The 22,824-nt window shown below is 36.9% G+C and overlaps 8 protein-coding genes across 9 annotated transcripts; 5 read left to right on the forward strand and 3 right to left on the reverse strand.

Moving 5' to 3' along the window:
• LOC104716975 lies at nucleotides 424-1,151 on the forward strand. The gene is made up of 2 exons (XM_010434469.2): nucleotides 424-573; nucleotides 732-1,151. The coding sequence occupies exons 1-2, from the start codon at nucleotides 513-515 to the stop codon at nucleotides 1,043-1,045; spliced, it is 375 nt and encodes a 124-aa protein (XP_010432771.1). The 5' UTR covers nucleotides 424-512; the 3' UTR covers nucleotides 1,046-1,151.
• LOC104716976 lies at nucleotides 1,512-2,171 on the forward strand. The gene is made up of 2 exons (XM_010434470.2): nucleotides 1,512-1,635; nucleotides 1,736-2,171. Exons 1-2 carry the CDS (start codon nucleotides 1,575-1,577, stop codon nucleotides 2,050-2,052), a joined length of 378 nt encoding a protein of 125 aa, XP_010432772.1. The 5' UTR covers nucleotides 1,512-1,574; the 3' UTR covers nucleotides 2,053-2,171.
• LOC104716977 lies at nucleotides 3,070-4,014 on the forward strand. The gene is made up of 2 exons (XM_010434471.2): nucleotides 3,070-3,148; nucleotides 3,668-4,014. Exons 1-2 carry the CDS (start codon nucleotides 3,091-3,093, stop codon nucleotides 3,982-3,984), a joined length of 375 nt encoding a protein of 124 aa, XP_010432773.1. The 5' UTR covers nucleotides 3,070-3,090; the 3' UTR covers nucleotides 3,985-4,014.
• On the forward strand, nucleotides 4,976-5,591 carry LOC104720021. The gene is made up of 2 exons (XM_010437996.1): nucleotides 4,976-5,033; nucleotides 5,269-5,591. Exons 1-2 carry the CDS (start codon nucleotides 4,976-4,978, stop codon nucleotides 5,589-5,591), a joined length of 381 nt encoding a protein of 126 aa, XP_010436298.1.
• On the forward strand, nucleotides 6,476-9,991 carry LOC104716978. The gene is made up of 4 exons (XM_010434473.1): nucleotides 6,476-6,595; nucleotides 6,716-8,934; nucleotides 9,067-9,294; nucleotides 9,614-9,991. The coding sequence occupies exons 2-3, from the start codon at nucleotides 6,738-6,740 to the stop codon at nucleotides 9,228-9,230; spliced, it is 2,361 nt and encodes a 786-aa protein (XP_010432775.1). The 5' UTR covers nucleotides 6,476-6,595; nucleotides 6,716-6,737; the 3' UTR covers nucleotides 9,231-9,294; nucleotides 9,614-9,991.
• LOC104716980 (calcium uptake protein 1 homolog, mitochondrial-like) lies at nucleotides 10,214-12,673 on the reverse strand. The gene is given in 6 exon segments (XM_010434474.2): nucleotides 10,214-10,887; nucleotides 10,983-11,196; nucleotides 11,427-11,510; nucleotides 11,594-11,817; nucleotides 11,975-12,042; nucleotides 12,170-12,673. Coding segments are annotated over 6 exon segments (1,488 nt in total). The 5' UTR covers nucleotides 12,573-12,673; the 3' UTR covers nucleotides 10,214-10,392.
• On the reverse strand, nucleotides 12,835-17,139 carry LOC104716981 (neurochondrin-like). Its single transcript, XM_010434475.2, has 16 exons — nucleotides 16,867-17,139; nucleotides 16,557-16,698; nucleotides 16,305-16,441; nucleotides 16,078-16,181; nucleotides 15,879-15,974; nucleotides 15,494-15,587; nucleotides 15,146-15,260; nucleotides 14,871-15,067; nucleotides 14,523-14,614; nucleotides 14,384-14,439; nucleotides 14,053-14,142; nucleotides 13,855-13,954; nucleotides 13,616-13,720; nucleotides 13,454-13,526; nucleotides 13,153-13,359; nucleotides 12,835-13,051 (listed from the first exon to the last, which is right to left on the reverse strand). Exons 1-16 carry the CDS (start codon nucleotides 17,057-17,059, stop codon nucleotides 12,999-13,001), a joined length of 1,854 nt encoding a protein of 617 aa, XP_010432777.1. The 5' UTR covers nucleotides 17,060-17,139; the 3' UTR covers nucleotides 12,835-12,998.
• Nucleotides 17,406-19,779, reverse strand: LOC104716982 (homeobox protein knotted-1-like 5). 2 transcript variants are annotated; one of them, XM_010434478.1, is made up of 6 exons: nucleotides 19,129-19,779; nucleotides 18,602-18,722; nucleotides 18,318-18,517; nucleotides 18,100-18,231; nucleotides 17,874-18,013; nucleotides 17,406-17,776 (listed from the first exon to the last, which is right to left on the reverse strand). In XM_010434478.1, the coding sequence occupies exons 1-6, from the start codon at nucleotides 19,684-19,686 to the stop codon at nucleotides 17,773-17,775; spliced, it is 1,155 nt and encodes a 384-aa protein (XP_010432780.1). In that variant the 5' UTR covers nucleotides 19,687-19,779; the 3' UTR covers nucleotides 17,406-17,772. The 2 variants fall into 2 exon arrangements, with proteins under 2 accessions (XP_010432780.1, XP_010432778.1); XM_010434476.1 differs by having other exon boundaries at nucleotides 17,406-17,792.

Below are 22,824 nucleotides of genomic sequence, written 5' to 3' on the forward strand. Positions count from 1 at the left end.
CATAACCGAAGAAGTTCAACACACGACTTGGATCGGTACAGAAAATATTACATGGTGGAGGTGGACTCGAATATTACAACAAAAATATTTTAAGCACGATATAAATATACTTCCTTTTTACAACAAAGAAAAGTACTTCAAAATTTGTACTTCAAATTCAGAATCCTACCAAAATAGTTTTGACTCAAATAAACATTGCGGTCAAAGCATTAGCTTCAACCTTTTAACAAAACAAAGGCAATAACTTTAACTTAATGATTGAATAAACCTTTAAACAAAATTATTAGTTTCCATACCATAGGTTTTCTATTTTCATACCATAAGTTATGACTAAATTGCAACAAGTAAGTTAAAGTCATGACTATCCAAAAAAAAATTGTAATATATAAATTAACACCAACGCCTCCCTATAAAAAAAAACGAACTTCACATTTGAACACCCACCACAATACTCATAGTTACTACGTTTTCCAAAATTCTTTGAGAAAAAAAACTCCAAAGAAGGCAAAACAATGGCATCAAACGCTTGCAAACTCCTTTGCCTTGTTCTAGTCTTCGCATTCATCAACCAAGGTATATTTATATACACTATTCATACAAACACAATTATATTATAGTATCAAATTCGTATTATATATATATATTATTTAATTAAAAAGAAAATTTATCTTTGTTATTACATAAAGGAAATTAATATATATAACTTTGTTTATCCTTGGGAAATTTGGAAGGGTATGGGGACTGTCATCTAAATTACCTATCTGTGAAACAATCGAAGACCGGAAAAATGATTGAGAACAAACCGGAGTGGGAAGTGAGAGTGACGAACCCTTGTATTAGGTGCAAATTCCAGTACACAAAGTTGTTATGTGTCGGTTTCAAATCGGTCACACCCGTCCCTACCTCGTTGTTGTCGAAAACAGGAGACATTTGTCTCCTCAACGCCGGTAATTTCATCTTCCCGCACGTGGACTTCGTTTTCAAATACGTATGGGACACCAGCTTCGACCTCAAGGTCATCGACGGCGTCATCGTTTGCCCTTAAATTTAATTTCTACCCGTCTTTTTCGGTTTGATTCGGTTTTGTTTCATGTTTGTTTTGTTGTTCCTTCGGTATATGAAACTGATGATACTTACCTAACTGTTGTCCTAATCATTAGATTTAAGGATTAATAAAGATACTCGTTTTTATACTATTGCTTACCTTTTCTGTTAATTTTTCAATTCACTTTATGTTAATACTGGAGATATGAAGCAAGTGATTGGTAGGCGTTCTATTTTATTTTTGGAATAATTTTAGTGTTTAGAGGGTTATTCAGGTCAAACATGCGAATAAATTAAAAAAAAAAAAAAAAAAACAGTCAAACGGTGAAAAACATAGAAAATGACTTCTATAGATGTTTATAACAAACAAGTGGCACTTTCTCATAGATTCTTATCTTATTAGACCCAATGGTTCCCTACTTACTTCCCTTCCCTTCCCTATATAAATACTAGAATCACAACTGATACTCATATATTGACTAATTACTACATTTTCTAAAATCTCTACTAGATCATCGAAAGATCAGGCAATGGCAACAAAGGCTTGCAAATTCCTTTGCCTCGTTCTCTTCTTTGCCTTTGTCACCCAAGGTACGTATATCGTAAGTGAACACGATTATCTTATTCATATTATTCTCATCTAGTGTTGTTAATCAGACAATAATTTGTCTTTTCCTTGGAATATAATTAGGGTATGGGTCTGACGCCGGTGATTTTTATTCTCTCAAGAGCCTTTCGGTGAAACAATCGAAGACCGGGAAAATGGTAAAGAACAAATCGGAGTGGGAAGTGAAAGTGATGAATTCGTCTCCCTGCTTTTTCACTGGCACAACGATGTCATGTGTCGGTTTCCAGTCGGTCACTCCCATCCCCGATTCCGTGGTATCCAAGTCCGGTGATACTTGTCTCCTCTACAAAGACTCGGCGTTCCATGACTTCAGTTTCAAGTACGTATGGGACACAAGCTTCGACCTCAAGATCCTCTCCGGTAGCATCGCTTGCTCTTGAAATATTCTACCCGGTTTGATCCGGTCTTGCTTCAGTTCATGTTATTTTACTTACTTGGGCATATATGTAATTGATGATTTTTGTTGGCTTAAACAAAAAGTTGTCAAATTCATTTGCTATTTTAATTATTTGCATGAGAAGAGAGACCAAGAATTAGAACCGGGTAAATGGTAATAAATCTGGAGAGTTGAGAGAATATTAACCACGAGGAGATGAAACGATCTAGACAAAATACTGAAACCCTAGAGAAGAAACGAAGAGTCGAGAGGGTTTGAGTTTCAGTTGATCGATTCAAAGGCGATAAGATCTTCACTGGCTTCTCATGAAGTATAGTTTAAATGGTCGTCATTCGCCATGATATGAAGTTATGAACGATAGAATTCAGAAGCTGTTTAATTACAAGTCTAAATTAAAATAATGCAAACACGAACGTTACGTGACGTAAGTCGTAACTGATCATCTTCATGTCAGCAAAGAGAGGGAACATGCACCGTCCAATATTGTAAACTCGTTTAAGAAGAAACTGAATTCATAGAGAAAAGATATCTATATTAATATTAAATTAATCTTTGAAACGGTTTAAATTAATAAAACAATTAATAATTACACTATTTTGGATTCAACGTTTACATTAAGTTTTAAAATTAATGTTTTTGGAGTTGGGGTTTTAAATTATTTAAATTTAACATTTTTAGACTTAGGATTTGATTTTAGACTATATTATTAACTTATTACAGTATATATTAATTTATTAGTCTCATATTAATGATTTATATATATATATTTATATTTAACAACTTTAAACAATTACTTGATTATAGTATACTATATAATTTTCTTTCTTTACTTTTTCTTCTTTTTATTGTCCTTTTTTCGTCTAAAATATGTTACTCTAGTTTTATGAAACCAAGTATCGTATCTACATAATTTAAGGCAGCAACAGAGAATTAAAACATATGCAATGGATATAAATTGGAGTCGCTCATCTCTCGTTCTCTCTCTCTCTCCATAAACACAAGTAACAACAACAAATTGACAATGGTATTTGCCCGTAAATGTTTTGTTGTTTTTCTCGTTCTCTCTATGTTCTCTCAAGGTAAATTAATCAATCGAATCTCGACCAACCTTTTCGTGTGTAGTTTTATGCCTTATTGCCTTTAATCATCATATTGGAGTGTCGTCTAATCCAGTTTTAATTAGGACTGATCGGTTTTGATCTCTCGCTTTTTGGATCATATAGAAATATATATATATATAATCTGAACTAAGATTGAATCTCACTTGGTTAATTCGTTGTAATTAAAGCGTTTACGGTCTCCAATCTTTAGTTCGATTTCAGTTACGTTTATTTTGGTATATATATTTGGTCTTCGATCATGTCGTTTTTTTTCTTCCTTGGGGATGCTATGCTACTACATAGCTTAAACAGGATTCAACATTCTTAATATCATGCTTATGACTTGTTGTCCAAAAATACCATTATAATATACAGTCCATGACTCCATGCATCAAATATTATCCTAAGTTTTTTTTTTGTTTTTTTTTCTTTTGATAATTAAGTATTATCCTGAGTTACAAAACTAATGAAAAGAGAGCATGAAACAATAACCGGCAGGACTGTGCCGCTGCACTTTCGGTATGCTCCGGATCGGAACGGTGAGAACCGGGAGAGAAATCGCCGGACAACCGGAGTGGAAAGTGACGGTAACCAACACGTGCACTTGCCTTCAGAAGCACGTGACACTGTCTTGCGGAGGGTTTGCTCCTGCGAAGCCTGTCAAGCCATGGCTGCTTAAGCCACAAGGAAACACGTGTCTTCTGATTAAAGGAGCAGATTTGCCAGCTAGCGCAACCGCTCAGTTCGCTTACGCCGGCCAGCCTTACATCTTCAGACCCGTTGGTTCCACGGTCGACCCAAGTTGCATGAACTGATTTCTTCGCTGTTACAACTTCTTAATTTTAAAAAAAAAAAACATTTAGTAGCAAAGGTTATCATATATTTCTTGCGACTCAAGGACGAAGATGTTATGACTTCTTGTGTGAAATTTAAGTTACATACAGAAATGTTAGAAGACTAATTGGCATATGATCTACAGAAAAATAACGTTTGTTATCATTTCCTCTTCTTCATCTTTTTATTGATCTATCTCTATTGTCTTCAACTTCATCATCATATCATGCGTCCTCTTCTTCTACCTGATCACCTCTTTGATCATCTTCTTTGTTTGCGCCTTCGCCTTCGTCGTGGTCTTAATCATATTTCTCTCTCTCACTTGCAACTTTTTATTCTCATCTATTGTCACATATAGATTTTTCATGTATCTCTTCGATGATGATTCTTCAATCTTGCGATTGAACACTCATTTCTCAAAGTTTTGATACATTGCCACATAAAAAATTTAGATTTAGGAAAAGGTCCAAATTCATACTTGTGGCTGGCATGCTTTCAAAAACTAGTTGGCCGATGTACGATGAGTGAAATTATATATTAGTTATTTTAGGATCTTGTGTAAACTAACATTTTTATTGGATTGAATTACGGATTTCGTTTAGGAAGAAAATATGCTGTTCTTAGAAATGTAATTTAATATTTATAATAAATCATTGAATATGTTTTTTTCTTAAATATGTGAAATTTTGACTAATACCAACTATATTTTAATTTGATACCTTAATTTCCAAAAATTACTTTTAAATTCATGTAAATCTTTGAATTCCATTCAAAATTCCTAAAATTTAGAGTATCCAAAATAAATATAATTAATTGATAGATTCAATATGCCTTTCTTAAACTTGTGAAATCTAGAGAATCGTATCTATATATTAAGGCAAGAGAGAATTAAACATATGCAATGAATTATAAATTAGATCGGTTCATTCATCTTCCTCCACCTCTAAAGACACATACATTTTAACAATAACAATGGCGCTTGCTCTTAAATATTTTGTTGTTTTCCTTCTTCTCTCTATGGTCTCTCAAGGTAATGTAATTAATTAATCCGAATCTCTAACCACGTTTTGTATGTATCCCAGAAGAAGTGTCATGCCTTTTGTTACATATTTATAATATAAAACCTCACTGTAAACCATCATCTTGGAGTGTCTAATTCAATTTTATTAGGAGGACTCGATCGGTTTAATTTTTTGGATTGTTTATGAAACATCTTGGAGTGTCTAATGAAAAAGCAGGCATGAATTAAACTATATAACCCACAGGACTGTGCCGCTGCAGTTACAAAAAGCTCCAGATCGGAACGGTAAGGACCGGGAGAGAAATCGCCGGACAACCGGAGTGGACAGTGTCGGTCATCAACACGTGCAATTGTCTTCAGAAGCACGTGACTCTGACTTGCGCAGGGTTTGCTCCGGTGAAGCTTGTGGAGCCATGGCTACTGCTCTCACACGGATTGACATGTCTTCTGATTAAAGGGGAAGCTTTGCCAGCTGGTGCCTCCGCTCAGTTCAGTTACGCCGGCGAGCCTTACATCTTCAGACCCGTCGGTTCCGCCGTCGACCCAAGTTGCAAAGATTCGCTGTGATAGGCTTCTAATTACATTCTTTTATGAGAGGAAAAGAAAAATAAACACTTCCAAAACTCTGATTATGTTATCTAGTTTCTTTTGTCTCAAGTAAACGCCGATTTTTTTATTGTCCAAGAAACTGAGTTGTGATTCGCTTTGTGATACAGACGTAAATGTTAGAAGATCAAGCATGCATCCTCAGAGAAACAATGTTTGATATCATCTATCATAAATAATCATCACCATTAGTCCATTACTCTTGCAGTTGCACCATATCCATTGGCGTAAACAGTTTACGGCGTGAACTTCATCTTCTGAACCGTATTGGGCCTGGGGAAATTGAGGCCTTATAATAAGCCCATCATAATAATTGGTTCGAAAAATCGTGCATAAGCCGGTAAATCTTTTTAACGGTGAAGTTGAACATATGTATATGNAAAAAAAAAAAAAAAAAAAAAAAAAGGAGTAATAATTCTTACAGCTTTGTCTTTTAAAATTTTAACCAATTGGGACACAATCAAACTTTTTGAAAAAAAGTTACGTACATTGCATTTGCATGACTAAATCATATGTCAACCAAAAGAACAATTATAAATGTTTTCAGTTTTTTTAAAAAATTTTACGAATCGTAATCACAATCACCACTATTAGGAAAAAAACAAAACTTTTAATTATTTTGTTTGTGGGGGGCAAAAACTCTAATAATTTATGTAGCAAGCTAAGCAAACTCTCTTTAATTATTAATTGATTTTTTTTTTTTTAAAGTTAGAAAATATTCCCTCTTTCCAGCAAAACAAAAACACCAAAGACTTTTCTTTCCTGTTCCGAATACAATATTTGTTTGCTAATTCGAACAAACAATCTNTTTTTTTTTTTTTTTTTTTTTTTCTATATATATTTTTAATTAATTTTATTTATTAATTAGTGGATTAGGGTTCACTCCACCTCCACCTCCACCTACAGCTACAGGGAGGATAAAGTCGTGTCGTGCTTCTCTGGCATTTCCACCAAACCATTTAAGTGTACGGAAACGTTTCTTCTCCGATCGGTCAAATACACAAAAATATCGAATTCAATCCTCTGTTTCATTCCCTCTGCTTCATCATTTTACAACTTCAATTTCATTTATTGTATTTTCTCAGATAAAAATCTCACCTTTAACTTATGGGAAAGCCAACAGCCAAGAAGAAGAATCCAGAGACGCCAAAAGATGCTTCCGGCGGCGGCGGCGGCGGAGGCAAGTCAGGGAAGACTTACCATCGTTCTACTTCGAGGGCTTTTGACGAAGATATGGAGATTTTCATTAGCAGAGCACTTGAGCTCAAAGAAGAAGGTAACAAGCTCTTCCAGAAACGCGACCACGAAGGAGCCATGTTGAGTTTCGACAAAGCCTTGAAGCTCTTGCCTAAGGAACATATCGATGTTGCTTATCTGAGAACCAGCATGGCTTCTTGTTATATGCAAATGGGATTAGGTGAGTATCCGAATGCGATTAGCGAATGTAATTTGGCATTAGAGGCTTCTCCTAGGTACAGTAAGGCTTTACTTAGGCGTTCTCGGTGTTACGAGGCTTTGAATAAGTTGGATTACGCGTTTAGGGATGCTCGTATTGTTTTGAATATGGAACCGGAAAATGCGTCTGCAAACGAAATCTTTGATAGGGTGAAGAAGGTGTTGGTGGATAAAGGTGTTGATGTTGATGAAATGGAGAAGAGCTTTCTTAATGTTCAGCCTGTTGGCGCTGCTCGTTTGAAGAAGATTGTTAAGGAGGGGTTGAGGAATAAGAAGAAGAAGAAGAAGAGCGGTGGAAAGGATGAGGAACTGAAGATCAACAGAGGTGTGGTTGAGAGTCCAAAGCTTGTTGACATGGCAGACGAAGCTGAGAGCAGAAATAAGCCAAAGGAGGAAAAGAGCGACAAGTTAGAGATTGATGGAAATATTGGTGGCAAGAAAGAAGATAAGAAAATAAGTTTTAAGGGTGATAAAGGACAGAAAAAGAAAAGTGGTGGTAACAAGGCTGGAGAAGAGAGGAAGCTGGAGGATAAGGTTGTTGTCATGGACAAAGAGGTCATTGCCTCTGAGATTGTTCAAGGCGGAGGAAACACAAAAGAAGATGCAACGGTTACTAGGACTGTCAAGCTTGTACATGGAGATGATATAAGGTGGGCACAACTGCCGCTGGATTCTAGTATAAGACTTGTAAGAGACGTAATCAGGGATCGTTTTCCTGCTCTTAGGGGTTTCCTCATTAAATATAGGGATACAGAAGGTGATTTGGTAACCATTACCACAACAGATGAGCTGAGACTAGCTGCTTCTACTCATGATAAACTTGGCTCCCTTAGATTATATATAGCAGAAGTTAACCCCGACCAAGAACCAACCTATGACGTCATGAACAATAGTGAATCAACTGACAAGGTTTCCAAGAGGTTGAGCAGCCTTGCGGACAATGGAAGTGTCGGAGAATACATGGAGTCTGACAAAGCATCTACGTGCTTTGAGAACTGGATTTACCAGTTTGCGCAGTTGTTCAAGAACCATGTTGGGTTTGATTCTGATTCGTACTTGGACCTCCATGAACTTGGGATGAAGCTGCATACGGAAGCAATGGAGGATGCTGTCACTGGTGAAGATGCGCAAGGACTCTTTGAAATCGCAGCTGAAAAGTTCCAAGAAATGGGTGCACTAGCTTTGTTTAACTGGGGTAACGTTCACATGTCAAAGGCAAGGAAGCAGGTCTGTTTTCCTGAGGATGCCTCGAGAGAAGCTATAATAGAAGCAGTGGAGGCTGCATTTGTGTGGACACAGAAGGAGTACAACAAAGCTGCAGAGAAATATGAAGAAGCGATTAAGGTTAAACCTGATTTTTACGAAGCTCTTCTAGCACTTGGGCAAGAGCAGTTTGAACAGGCAAAGCTTTGCTGGTATCATGCACTCAAAAGCAAGGTAGACTTAGAAAGTGAGGCCTCCGAGGAGGTCCTGAAGCTCTATAACAAAGCTGAAGATAGTATGGAGAGGGGTATGCAGATTTGGGAAGAAATGGAAGAACGTCGTCTAAATGGAATCTCCAAGTTAGATAAACATAAAAACATGTTGCGGAAGATGGAGTTAGATGAATTGTTTAGCGAAGCTTCAGAAGAAGAAACTGTGGAGCAGGCAGCTAATATGAGTTCTCAGATTAACCTCTTGTGGGGTTCATTGCTGTATGAACGGTCTATTGTGGAGTACAAGCTCGGATTACCAACTTGGGATGAATGTTTGGAGGTTGCAGTGGAGAAATTTGAACTAGCTGGAGCTTCTGCAACTGATATAGCTGTGATGATAAAGAATCATTGTTCAAGCGAGGGTGCACTTGAAGGTAATCCATTTTTTTGGCATGAATACCAAAACTCTGGGGAAGTTATAATCCAGTAATGGTCCTCTGTTAGTTTTATTTTTGCTGCGTTGATATGAGGTGTGATATATGATAACAATCTTATGACAAACGCAGGTATGGGGTTCAAGATTGATGAAATAGTACAGGCATGGAATGAGATGTATGATGCCAAGAGATGGCAGATGGGTGTCCCATCTTTCCGGCTAGAACCAATGTTCCGGAGACGTGCCCCCAAACTGCATGATATCTTAGAGAATGTATTTTCAGGGCGTGCTTGACCAAAATATTCTTCTCATATACACATAAAAATATCAGATGCCATCAGATTTTGTGTATCACTAGGTAAGTAGTAACTCATTTCCGCTTTACAAAATCCTGAAAATATGGCAGTCTATAATCAGTCTTGGGTTGTTAGTTTTGTATCGGTTGAATGCTATCGACTAATCATTCTTGGTATGGAGCATGAATTAGGGGATTTGATCTATGATTTATTGCCTTTAAACAATGCTAAAACCATTTATGAAAATTTGCTTGCCTGTCTCAAAGATGTCCCTAGAATCGCCTATATAAAGTTATTTTATCCTTTACATTTCTGTAGTTGTCCAGTTTTTTTCTGGCTTGATTTGCTGGGAAGCTAATCATTTGTATATACTATTTGCAGGCATTTTGTTTGTTTGGGTGGGAGTGGGTGTGCATTCTTTTCTCCTCTATATTGGTATGGTTTTGTCATTTTTCCAAAGGAACATTTTTTTGGGATTTCCACGGGGATATATACTCTTGGCCTCTGCGGTTTTGATGTAGTGGCTGAGACTGATTGGGATTCAGTCCAGAGAAGAAGGTTTAGATGGGCTAATCCTCTTCTCTTCAGATTGATTCAAAATATTGGTCATTTGTTCTTTGTTTTGTTTTATACCGTAGCTTTGTATTTTTTGTTATTTATTGTTGTTAAATTGGATTAGTTTATATTTAATTTGTGATTGTTGTGTGAATATCTGCGTCGCTTGAAAAAGATTCAGACTTCATTTTTTAAAATCTTAAAGTAAGACTCAATAGACCAACTATTTCATCAGCATTCATCTCTTCTCTCCTCTCTCCCTCTGGATTAATTTCGTGACTTAGTTTCACCAAAATATTGATTTCAAGAGGGGCTTATGATATAAGATTCAAAGATATCAATACCTTAACTTTTATCGATACAGCTGTGTGTAATCTTTGCCGGATATCTTCTGTTTGTTAATTGTTATGCAATTACCATTTATCATTAGATAACAAAAAGAGTAGTTCATAGATCCATCAAACTATACACATCAGAATTCTTCTTACAATGCAAGCGTGGAGTAATATCATCAATCTCTGGTCTCACTCGTATGAACCCAAGAGCCCAAAAAAAGTCTTCGAGTTTCATCGGTAAGCCCCAAAGAGGAAAAAGAGTCTTCACGATTAGGAACAGTTCTTAGAACCATTCCATCCATCTGAGAAGTACCGTGACAGTCCCTTGGCAATCGGCTGTGCCACGTCCCTCTCTCTTCGGTGCAGAACCCGCAAAAACTCCTCCACACTCAAACTCCCATCTCGATTTGAATCAAACACATGAAACGCAATCTCTATCACATTGTCTGACAGAGTTATTCCACATACCTGAGAAGCGGCTCGTTTGAAGTCCTTCATTGTAAGTAAACCATTGGCTTTGCCATAAGCAAAAAGAGCTAGAGAAAATGGTCCAAGTTTACTGCGTAGCTCATCAAACTGTTTGAATTCCTTTAGTGAGATACGCATGTCCCTGAGGCGCGGGTGCTCGCTCAGACCATCAACTCGATCAAGCAGCTTGCCCAAATGGTTTGCATCAGCCGCTGCCACCATAGACAATGCAAAATCCTTGGCTGATATACTTCCTCTTCGTTTATAGTCATAATGTGCAAACTCCAGCCTCAGCATCTATATACAACAACATAAGATTCTTCTCTTTCAGCCTGAACGTCTACTAGTCACACGGAGTAAGGAGATGAATTGAAGGGTTAAGAGCTACTTACCTCTTCAGTTAGATCCTTCATAAACTAAGTGAACTTATCGTGTTTGAGTTTCTGACTACCATCTTTTCCAAAGAAGTATTCAACCAAGCCTCCATCCTCAACAGAGCCGGTCATATGTAAGCCAGTTCGACGGCCATCTCTGTGACGAACTCCTTGTCTATGTTGAGATCGCATCAGACTCATCACTGTCTTAAACTCTTCCTTGTCAACCTCCCTAAAACAATACTTCGTCAGAACCATCACGAAGAAATAAAAGTTACAAAGGAAAGAAGCACTGACCAGATTTTTTAACATATGATTCAGCGTAAACTGAAAAGAGAGACTCCAGTGATTCCCACAACCCGTCCGTTTTGGAGGATCAAAATATGGGAATACCGACCAGAAAAAATCACAGTTACCAAAAGCAGGATTAAATCCTATGTAGATATTTAAACGAATACTCACCCGTTGTTGTCAGTATCAAACATTTTGAAAGCCACGGCAAAGCTTGATTCAGGAATGCTGAGTAATGTCACAAAGAATATATACCTGTTCCAAACCAAGTAAAAAATCCAATCTTCCAAAAGAATGAAAGGTGGACAATAAGTAATGATTTGGTTTAAATAACTCACTCTTTGAAGGAGATAAGACCATCATTATCAACATCAAAGAGCATGAAGAACTCGGAAGGAGAACATCTAAGTTCACCGGGATTTCTTTCGCCAGTCAGATAACCTTCTCTTACAAGATGAGACTCTGATGGAGGAAACACCGGAACTATTGCCCTCATCAAATCTGCCGGCTTCATTAGTATTTCTCCTTCTTCTGTCCGAACCGATGCAAAGTAGTCGAATACCTAAAACGAATTGAAAAAATAACCAGAAAGGTAATCTTATGAATTCAATACAACATCTCTAAAACTGAAACAAAGAACAATCAATCGAATCTCTATGATAAAAATCTTCGTTGGTTCTCTCTATTCCCAAACAGAATCAATGGAATTTGAAATGCACCTTTTCAGGAGGACTTTGTAATCTCAAACGTTTCTCGTAATTGAAGAAGATCTTCCTCCTAAACGCNTTTTTTTTTTTTTTTTTTTTTTTTTTTTTTTTTTTTAAAATCCAACAACAAAAATTAGCTCAAATCGAGAGAGAAAAACAAAAAAACCAATGAAATAAAAAAAAAAATAAAAAAAAAAATCAACGAACCTCCGAAGATGAATCCGGAGCTGTAACCAGGCAAAGACAATTTGGGAATAAAGGATCTCGGTTTGAGATCGCCGACTTTAACTCCACAAACAGAAGAAGGAGATGATGATGAACTATCAGCGAAGGAAAATAAACCAGAGATGGAGTCAGAAGAATCAGAGGAGGACAAATACAGAAACCCTAAGGCGGAGCCAGCTGTAATCCCGGAGATCCATTTAGCGAGAGATCCGCCAGATACGATTCGCTTCAAAGGATCGGCGACGGGTAGAGGAGCCGAGGAGGAGGGAGAAGATTCCGGCAAGGAAGAAGAGCTTCCGTGGATCTTGAGCCGTTGGATGACAAGGAAAGATCGGTCAACGGACGGTAGAGATGATACTGATCTGTAGTGAGATAAGGCGGGCATAATTTATGATGATGGTCTGGATTCTTCTTCTCTCTCTTTGTTTTTGAGCAAAGCGCAAACCAACCAAACCTTCCTTAAAGGTTTGTTGTTTATTTATAAAGGGTTTATCCATTTTACGCGTTTGTTTCTGTTTACTGTTTTGTATGCTGTTAACACTAGGACGTCGTTTTCAGGATTGTGAATCCTCTAAATTCGGATCCTTATTTTTTATTTTTAGATTTCCTCAATTTAACAAATCAAATTTTAGTCTGATCCAAAAAAATAAACTAAAGAATCCGAAATTTAAGATAAAGGAAAATGATTTAATAATCTACAAAGTATAAATACAACAACGTGAAGATCAAAAAGATACTTATGTTTCTGCCTAATACTATTCTCTCTCCCTTATAAAACAGCCTGAGCTAAGATAACATTTCATGTCATTGCTCAACGGCATTGCTTCTTAATGCTTGGGAATCGACCTGTCCATCCAGAGTATCCTGTTCCACAAATTATCAGAGAGGACAACAATTTAGAAGCCCTGAGGAAAAAAAAAAAAACAAGTGATGTTAAATGAGATAAAAGATGTTGAAACCAAAACCTGCTGTTACGATTTCAAGAAGATCGGCAGTGTCAGACGTATCCTGGCCCCATGAGGATAAGCTTCTTGCTATGAGCCTAGCCAAACTATCCAAGGAGCTACCGTTGAAATTAGGTTGCTTGAGTAAAGCCTCTTCTGATGTGAATTCAAAGATCAGAGAGCAGATGCTTGCAGCCATCATCACCACCGATGGGTCATTTGTACGATCTATCACAAAAGGAAAATAAGAAACTGGCATTATTTAACATAGTTTTTGACATTTTTCAGGATTTTAGCTGGAACAAATAGGAATCATTTTCACCTGCCCAACATGCCAAAGCTTTCAGTAGTCTGGAAAATGTAGAAATTTCTGGAGTCAAGCTTATTTCTTCCCTCTGTTCATAACGTTTAAAACTACCGTCATGATCGGGATAAAGCAATGGGCCATATGTATGCAAGTCTTATCTTAGGGAGAAGAGAGTACCTTCAAAAGAATATTCATAACTGTATCACAGGCCAAGAATATGCTACCATCTTCATCAGTACTCTCACCACAGCGTTCGATCAGTTTTATTAGGCATTCCACAACCTGTATTGAAATAATCAGACAACTCCTTTGTATGATATAAACACCCAAACGTATTTAGGTCAAGCATACAAATAAAGGAAAAGCTGTAAATGAGATTTGTTCAAGCATAATGTCATCGGTGTACAGTAACTCACAGCTATATAGCCTCTTGAGGAAGCCAAGAGTTTACATCCTTCTGCCTTCATTGTTATTTGACAAAGCAATGGGAGCAGGAAGCACGTGGACAAAAACGGGCTGTCAAAACAAAAAACGTTCAGACCAAGTTATCCTGGGAGGCATTACGTAAACAAGCTTTGTAACAGGGCCAATAAGATAAAGCAATATGCTCAAACCTGGACTCATCTTCTCCCTCCACTGAAAGCATATAATCCAAAAGATCTTGGACCTGCTCTTTGCATGCAACCGGAATTTCGGCAAGATAGCTGTTGAAAACACCAAAAAAACTCAGTGGGTGTCAGAATGGTAAGGAGGCAGAGGCCATCCATGTTCTTCCATAAGTAGTATTAGTTTACACAAATTTTAATGGAGCAGCAAACAACGATTACATAAACACAAAATTCACCAATCTCATATGTATATATATTCAATACAAAAATAAACAGAAAGAGAGAATTAAGAAGTAATATCTTAGAAGACCAAAGAGTGGTTATCTGTATTCTGTACCTTCCAGTCACTCGCACAGATGCAAGAAGATCATTTCCTTTCTTATTTCCATGTTCCTGTATGAAAGAGAACATGAAAAACAATTATTACACATAAAGACGCTCAAAAGAAGTTTGATCTTATCAAATATATAGAGTACCTTTGCATCTTTCAGATACTCGAGCACCACTCCCACTGTCTCATTAAGTATTTTAATCACCTTCTGGAAGACAGCTTCATCAGTTAAAGTCCCTGCAAAGACCACAATGTAAATAATATTTCTTTGATGAAGGAAAAGGCTGACATGCATTATGTCAAGCGTAAATATTTTCACACTATATTAATCAGCGCAGTTATTAGATATTTGAGCAATGACAATTAAAAGTACTAAGAAGGTTCAGAGAAATAACATACAATAACAGAAAGGTGAAAGAAAAAAGATTGTATAGGATAAAAATAATAGCAAATTGCAAACATTAACAAAACATGATTAAGATCTATGTTATACCTTCATTTTCACCAACAGATGATATATGTTTGATGATCTTTTCTACCAAAGAAAACACGATTGGCAGATACCGTTGCTTCAAAAGAATGTCTTCAACAGTTGAATTATCCTTAGGAGCTTCATACTTCTTGTAGGCGAGATCATTTAACAAAACGGAAATCTCAACATGTGATGACTCTAATACCAGCAGGAGACACCTACAAGAGAAATCAGCATGGTGTGAATCCTTCTGTCACTATGAAAATGTATGTTAAGTGAGATTGTGTTTTTTATACCTATCAGCTGGAAGATCAACATTGGGTAATTTTACCTGACCGATAAGCCAATTTTCACCCAATACTGACATCATATTCTCAGCCAGAATCAACGCATGAAGCTTTTCGGAAGGTGCTACACATGAACAAGACAGGTTTCTTAATGAAAGCTTCAATTGCATAAAGGATGTAAGCAAGCACTGTATCAATAACATAATGACCAAAGGATACTATTCTTTTCATAAGTGAAAACAAGAGAGGAATTTTCTCAGATAACAAGTAGATGAAATTAAGCGCAAGAAAAAAATGCCAGAAATAGGTATGCCAGTTCTAGTGTCCCATACAAATTGGTAATAGCTTTTAACTTACCCACACGGTTCTGCAGAATTGCCACAACACCACTGCGCATATAGTCTGCCCAATTGTTGTCTGGCATGGAACGAAGAGGGTCGTGAAGAAGTGCCTACGCATTTTAAAAGTTCCATGAGAAACATATAATCAGATTGGTACACCCAAAAAAAAAAAAAAAAAGAGGTACACATCAAGACAGTGAAGCTCCATTTATCAGGACAATTACACCATCCACGTAGATGATAATAGCACTCTGATTTTCCCAAATTCAATGGAAAAGAGAAAATCAAAATTTTTGGTGCTTATAAATTCACATGTATCATGATTGTGACTAAATCTAAAAGCATAACTTCGCTAAACTACAGCTACTTTTCCGAACAATGTAAGGGAAATGAAAACTCACAGAATACTCTGACGAGAAGACTGCAGACAGTAGATGGAGTGCTTCAAACTTCAGGGCATTATGCAATACCGCAAACTGCCGTGAGACAGCAGCAACCTGAATAACAGATAACACTAAGTTTCAACTCCAACTTAAGCACTGCAGCTTTAGTAATTGTTGCAAAAACAAAGAGAAAGTTAGCCAAGTAAAGTAGACTCACCACCAAAGACAGTTCTAAGAAGCGTTCAATATTCATACTCTCACCAGAAAGCTGACTAACCAATAACTGTAGAATCTTTATAGCAACCTCCATGGCATGCGAGCCTGAATAACATGTCTCATATAAGCTTTGAGGGAGCAATTATTATCAAATCCATATACCTCACTAATCTAAGATGCCTTATATACACAACAAAACAATGTAAAACAAATGAATAAGTAATTTACCATCAGGTAGATCAGACATCTGGGGAGCTATGACTCTCAATCCTCCAGAGTTTATCAAAGTCATGACACCAGCTTCACAAGCCGTGGACACCAAATACAGAAGCTCATAGCAATCTTCGAGAATGTTTGTAGTTATTCTGAAATTTCCAAAAAGCCAATTTCCTAACTTTTAAGATGTCATACACAGAAGCAAAACTTGAGAAGAGAAACATTGGAAAACAACAGATGAAAGAATCAGGTGATGTAACATACCGTTTCGACATAATTTCAAGAATTAGAGGAATTCTGGAGACCATCTCTTCTGAAGAAGCTATCTCGGGAACACGGCAGAATGCAGCAAGAACAGTAAGAGATAGCTGCAGATACACATCACGATTATCACCACTACCACTACCTGCCAAATAAAACAAATAAAAAAATCGAAACCAGTCAAAACCCCAACACTAGAGAGAGCAACAAAAACCTTAGTATCTCCACTAAAAATCCAATCTTTCCCCAAGATTAGTATAGTATCTAGTGTGCGAAACAAGAGAAAGATCAATAGTTGGAGGGTTTTGTTTACCGGTCCGGAGAAGACGGTCGAGAAAGTGAGTACCGACGGCTTCGTAAACCTTGTTGAGGGAAACGACGTCATCGCTCTTGCAAAATTTAGTGACGAGAAGTAGACCGGCGAGCCTCTGCTCGTCCCTCTCCCCTTTCAATAGCTTAAGGCAATCGTCAAGCGACGGAGATCGTTCCTCCTGTGGTGCTTCCATAATCACCCAACTCAACAACAACACAAGAGTAACAAAAGAAGACGAACAGAAATTGAAAGCGAGAGAGAATGCAAAAAAAAAAAAAAAAAGTTGAAACAAAGTTCCGTTCCTTCGAGAAGACGAAGAAAAATATATTAGTGAAATCAGAATTAGGCCCAAAAAAGTAGGCCCAATATAAATGGGCTTCTTAATTTCACTTCGTGTAATAATCTAAAATAATATAACCTCCTATATAATTAACGGAAATTATAAAACTATTAGAAGAAGAAACACTAAAGAATTTGGGAAACTAATCATTAATCTGCTAGCAACATGCAAACATCATACGCGTATTGCAACATCATACTAGAGTACATTTCAAGCTAGTGTAGTTTTAATAATGATGAATACAGCTTGATACATTACATACGAAATTACGAACCATATTGGCACTTTACATATAAAAGCTCACAAACCAAAACAATACAGATCTGTTCCCTTCCATAAACTACTTTATGTACACATATATAAAATAAAACACATACAGTATTAATAAGCCGCTACAACAAGCAATTCAGATTCTAGAATCCGGTTTTATAGGCAAACCGGTACCACCTATACTAAACACAATCTGTACGATCGTAGAACCGGAGGAGAAACTGTGTCTTTCATTTCTGGTTCACTTGAATTCACATGGCAAAGAAGACAGAACCATCCTCTCGTTAGTTGCTATTTCACCTACGACTTGTCGGTCCTGAGTTTGGTTAAGAAAGAATATATCTTGACCGGTTTTGATGAAATTACAGGATGGGAAAGTGATAAGATCTTGCTTTACCGTTTGCGTTTGTTCTTGGAAAGAGTAGATGATGTGGAAGTATTGCTGTTCCAGTTTCTTTTCCTCTGGTTGATGAACCAATTGTTGATTTGTTTCAACTGCAAACCGGTTTCTTGTACCAGTTTTGCCTTATCTTCCTCCTGCAGTTCCAAAACAAACATCAAGAATCAAAACCCGCTTTTGACAATGTCGTACCCAAACTAAACTTCCCGGCTGAGGTTCTTACAGTTGGGTATGGCCATTTTGAGTGAGTACGCCACCACTCTTTGAGTACAGAAGTTGTATCTCCAGGCAGCTTCCCCGCTCTTCTCTTCCTCATGATCTCTTCTCTTATGTCCACAATCTTCTCTTTGAAACCCTATACGAGAAAAAACAAGCAACGAGATAAAACAATGTGTCTTGTTTTGTGTAATGTTAACATTGAAACTTGCTCAAGCATATTACCTGTTTAAGCTCATGCTTCAGTTCTTTCTTCACACGTTCCATCAAGGATCTCTCTCGTTCGGTAGGAACAAGAGGACCAAACCCCATCAAGCAATCTGAACCGTCCAAACTTCCATCAAACATGTTGACCTCGCTATCTACTTGATTATCATCTTCATCATCCGACATTGTCTTGCCATTACTTTCACTTGGAGAAACTCCTACAAACCAGAAGAAAGACAAAAGCAATAAAATCAAAACACCTCTAACGCGAGAAGGCAACAAAGAAAGATTTGGGACGTTACCAGTTAGGGATTGCAGTGATTGTTCGATCTCCCAACAAGCAGTAATAGCTTCCATTGCATGGACACAAACGTGGTGCTGGAGTTGTTCTTTGAATGAACATAACAACACAACATAATGTGACTGCAACATCATAAAACAAAGGTACACAATTCCAATTCATAAGACATACAGACAGAACGTTACAAAATAAATATTATGTTTTCTTTCTAGTGGACAAAACTTAGATGACATACAAAACTCTTTTTAGTAAGAAGCAGACAAACAATTAGCCACCAAGAAAGAAGCATTGTCCAACAAATACAACTTATTTGAGTCAAACCAAAGCTCATAATTCGAATTTAGCTAACCAAAAAGGAGAAGCCAAGGATCATAAAGACGACTCAAGAACCACATGAAAAATGTGAATTTGACACTCAACTAGTAAACATAAATCAAATGCAGAATCGTTCACAGTTCAAAAATATTGGAACTTTGCATGAACCCTATCCAAATTTGAACCTGAAATTAAAGAAAAAATTAAACTTACCATGAAATGATCAAGTTCCTTGTTGTCCACAACCACACCAAGAGTGGAGTACTTGTCGGCGACGGTATGCAACTGACTGAGCTGAGCATCGATCCTCGGAATCTGGTCAACGGGAGTAGCAACCCTAAGGCAAGCCACATGAGCCGCAAGAAGCTGCTCATACATCGGATGTCTCAAAATCGCAGCCTTATAGCTAGCGCTCCGCCAATCTTCACCTCCAACAACACCGAGTATCGTTTCACCGTCGGCGTTGACCCCGTCGATGACTTCAGAACGGACTTCTTCGGCGTTTTGGATCTCCGTATGAAAAGAGAGCCACAGTGGGTTAGCATCGGAAGCGGAATTGTCTCCGTTGCGGTACGGAGGAGCGAGATCGGACTCAGTCGTGGCTAGGGTGGAAGGGTGGTTGAGGAAACTGGCGGTGACGAGCGAAGGTGTTTCAGAGAAGTGACGCTGCTGCTGCTGCGGCGGTGGAGGTTGGTTTGATTGGTCGGAGAAGTGTCGGAGAGGAAGGTCTTCTTGTGGAGGAAGGAGGTGAGAGCTGTTGTTAAACGACATTGTTTTCCTGCGTTTTGGGGATCGGAGAAGAGAGAGAGAGAGAGAGAAAGAAAGGAAGGTCTTCTCTTTCCTCTTGTTTTGTTTATTTGTGAAGACGACCAAAGTGTGTGTGTATGTGTCTTGTTTTAATTTAATCTTTAGTACACTTTTTTTTTCTTTTGTTTGGCGCAACTTCAGTTGTTTTTAATGTCAACAACATAAACATAAAGCTGTAAGCCTGTAACCAAAATTGGTAACATAAAAGAAAAATAACAAAAGCATGAAAATGTCAAACGTGTAGAGCGTTACCTGTGCTTTCTAAACTAAATAGAAGAGGTTTGAGATGGATGAGAGATGTCAAACGTGTGGGTTAGAGGGGGAATCAGTTAACCATGTCCTCTTCCAATGTAGTGCAGCAAGACTTATTTGGGCCCTTTCTGACTATCCATCTCCGGAGAATGGTTTTGACAAAGGTTCAGTGTATTCAAATATGAATCATTTGTTGGTTAATAGAGGGAACAGTCAATGGCCTACTCAGTTGAGAAAGAGATTTTTCCATGGATTATCTGGAGAATATGGAAAAATAGAAACATCAGATTTTTCGAAGGAAAGATTTTTTCGGCTCCTAAGTCTGTGGAAAAAAATTAGAGATGATGATGAGGAATGGTTTACTGCTCAAAGACTGGATTCCAATGGAGAAGAAAGCTCACTGGTTGAGAAAGATGTCACAGTTCCTGGAGTTAACAATAATCTGGCGAGGGAAAGGAGAAGTAATAGACACCATGGATGGGTTCCACCACCGGCTGGGTGGGTGAAATGTAATGTTGGTGTTTCATGGTCACGGAGGAATCAAATGGCAGGAGGTGCTTGGGTTGCGAGGAAGGATAAAGGCGAGGTTATACTTCATAGCCGTCGAGCTTTTAGCAACATAACAAGCAAAGATCAGGCTCACTTTGTGATTACAGTATGGGCTATGGAAAGTTTAATCAGTCATAGAAGGACCAAAGTCACTTTTGGTATTGAAGGTACTTTCCTGGCAAATTCGGTGCTTAGACCGAAAGCTTGGCCTTCTTTTTACTATGAATCGGGGGAAATTAGTAGGCTGTTGGAATTTTTTGTGCAGTGGGTTTTGGTCTTAGAGAACCCAATAACTAACAGAGGAGCTCATCTCATTGCCGCAAGCGTTACAAGTGATTGTCGCAATCAATCTTATGTTGCAGTTAGTTTTCCAAACTGGTTGCAAAGTATTTTTGAAGATGAGAGAGTTTTATCCTCTGTATAGTTATCACTGTTTGGGAGGGTTTTTGGATAGATTCAATTTGCAAAGTTTCAGGCCAGATTCTCGTAAATGGTAGCTCGAAACTTAGTTTAGCATTTGGGTAAAAAAAAATTTGTGGTGTGTATAAGGAGGTGCGAAGAAGGAAGTAGCAGATAAAGTTTTTAGTTTTATTAACATCGATTGTAACCGAGTGGTTTTATCAAACCAATTTCTAATATTAATATAATTCCAGTTGACCAAAAAAAAACAAAAGCATGAAAATAATAAGTTTGGTGAGCATTCATGAGAATGACTGAATGAGTTTAAAAAGTTATGTAAATCTAATTTTCACAGAACTTGTAAGGTTGTACTTGTACTATGAGTATGAGCCACACTTTGGTACTAGTAAAACCATATATAATCGGTTGTGCTGTTGTGCATACGTTTTGCTATTTTTAACTTCAAAGCTGGCCCATCACTTATGCCTTTTGTTTCGAGGATCGAATTAGCCTCGCGACAAGGTTTGTGCTTCGATCCACCTGTATATAAATGTTTGTAATCTCATCCCAAACTCTATCTGACGTTAGTTACATATTCAACAAATCTAGTTAAATATGCGTCTATGGAGATGATAGATGATTCTCAATCTAAACAATCATTGTGACTTATCAACCAGTCGGCCATATTCCCATGTCTTGCATATATAACACCACCGTTGCTGACTAAGACACTCCTCTAACTCTAAAGATATTTGTTTCTAATTTTCCATTAAGGTCACAGAATCCAATAAAAAAGATTTACACTTCATCTTAAGGATGGACAAAAGGCTAAATATATTGAAGAAAAAGAGTCTTCCATGACATGACCCTATTAGGTGAGGTGAAGTGGTTGATTTTTTCAAAATAACTAATTTGGAGTTATCTCCTTTAGATTTATTTTAAAGTTAACTTCTTACATATTTTATGAATAAATACATATATATATTAGTTAATCCGGATACATATAAAATAGCTAACTTATTGATTAAATTTGATAAAATATTATAAAGGTTATATTATATTTTTGAAAGCAAATATCATAAAACATCTACTTGGGAAAAAATTGAAAGTAAAAAACAAAAAATGAGAAGTATTATTTTTTCATTACTTCAAACTTAAAAGAATGAGAAGTATAAATAATTACCATCAAATTCATTTATAAAGATTTTTAAGGCACAATAATTTTTTTTCCTTTTTTTAACAAATGAAGGATTCTTATGTCCATCTCTCTTGCCCCCCAAAAAAATAATAAAGAATTGTTTGTATAACTTAAGACAGTTAACTTGGGATGCATGAAATGAAACAGACTGAAACAAACAAATTAGCTGATAAAACAAGTTTTTGTTCAAAAAAAAAAAAAACTGATAAAACAAGTTGGCATTGCTTATATTCCAAATAATAATAAAAAATAGAAAAGTAATCTAAAAGTTACCTAAAAAGTTGAAAACATCTTATATTATGAAACAAACAAAAACCTCTAAAACATTTTATATTAATGAAAGAAATAGAATATTTCTTTGGCGACGAATATCAATGAACACGCCGACAATCCACCAATAGCATTACATCTCCCAAGTTTAAAAATTAAAATGAAAAAAGTAGAAAAATCATAATGGCTCAAGAAGAGATTTGATGATGGATATTGGATAGATGATCTCTCTTGTCTTCGTCAAGAAAAAAAATTAAAAAAGAAAAAAAAAAGATGATCTCTCTTGTCTTGTTAGGTTAGTTGAGCAGAAACTAGGGTTTTTAATATTCCATCTGTCTCATAAAGATTGATATTTTGAGAGATTTTTTTGTCTCACAAAAATTGATATTTTGTAAACTTCTAGAAGTAATCATTAAATATATTTAAAATTTTGA

The sequence above is a fragment of the Camelina sativa genome, chromosome 10 (assembly GCF_000633955.1).
Source record: "Camelina sativa cultivar DH55 chromosome 10, Cs, whole genome shotgun sequence".
NCBI classification, from domain to species: domain Eukaryota; kingdom Viridiplantae; phylum Streptophyta; class Magnoliopsida; order Brassicales; family Brassicaceae; genus Camelina; species Camelina sativa.

Coding starts and splice junctions, on each gene's coding strand:
- LOC104716975 (XM_010434469.2), top strand. CDS start 513: ATGGCATCAAACGCTTGCAAACTCCTTTGCCTTGTTCTAGTCTTCGCA. Junction 574..731: donor CTTCGCATTCATCAACCAAG/GTATATTTATAT, acceptor GAAATTTGGAAG/GGTATGGGGACTGTCATCTA.
- LOC104716976 (XM_010434470.2), top strand. CDS start 1,575: ATGGCAACAAAGGCTTGCAAATTCCTTTGCCTCGTTCTCTTCTTTGCC. Junction 1,636..1,735: donor CTTTGCCTTTGTCACCCAAG/GTACGTATATCG, acceptor GAATATAATTAG/GGTATGGGTCTGACGCCGGT.
- LOC104716977 (XM_010434471.2), top strand. CDS start 3,091: ATGGTATTTGCCCGTAAATGTTTTGTTGTTTTTCTCGTTCTCTCTATG. Junction 3,149..3,667: donor TCTCTCTATGTTCTCTCAAG/GTAAATTAATCA, acceptor AATAACCGGCAG/GACTGTGCCGCTGCACTTTC.
- LOC104720021 (XM_010437996.1), top strand. CDS start 4,976: ATGGCGCTTGCTCTTAAATATTTTGTTGTTTTCCTTCTTCTCTCTATG. Junction 5,034..5,268: donor TCTCTCTATGGTCTCTCAAG/GTAATGTAATTA, acceptor TATAACCCACAG/GACTGTGCCGCTGCAGTTAC.
- LOC104716978 (XM_010434473.1), top strand. CDS start 6,738: ATGGGAAAGCCAACAGCCAAGAAGAAGAATCCAGAGACGCCAAAAGAT. Junction 8,935..9,066: donor AAGCGAGGGTGCACTTGAAG/GTAATCCATTTT, acceptor TGACAAACGCAG/GTATGGGGTTCAAGATTGAT.
- LOC104716981 (XM_010434475.2), bottom strand. CDS start 17,059: ATGGAAGCACCACAGGAGGAACGATCTCCGTCGCTTGACGATTGCCTT. Junction 16,182..16,304: donor GATGTCTGATCTACCTGATG/GTAAATTACTTA, acceptor CATGTTATTCAG/GCTCGCATGCCATGGAGGTT. Junction 14,440..14,522: donor AGTATCTGAAAGATGCAAAG/GTACTCTATATA, acceptor TCTTTCATACAG/GAACATGGAAATAAGAAAGG.
- LOC104716982 (XM_010434476.1), bottom strand. CDS start 19,686: ATGTCGTTTAACAACAGCTCTCACCTCCTTCCTCCACAAGAAGACCTT. Junction 18,232..18,317: donor TGAAGCATGAGCTTAAACAG/GTAATATGCTTG, acceptor TTTCTCGTATAG/GGTTTCAAAGAGAAGATTGT. Junction 18,014..18,099: donor CAAAATGGCCATACCCAACT/GTAAGAACCTCA, acceptor TTGGAACTGCAG/GAGGAAGATAAGGCAAAACT.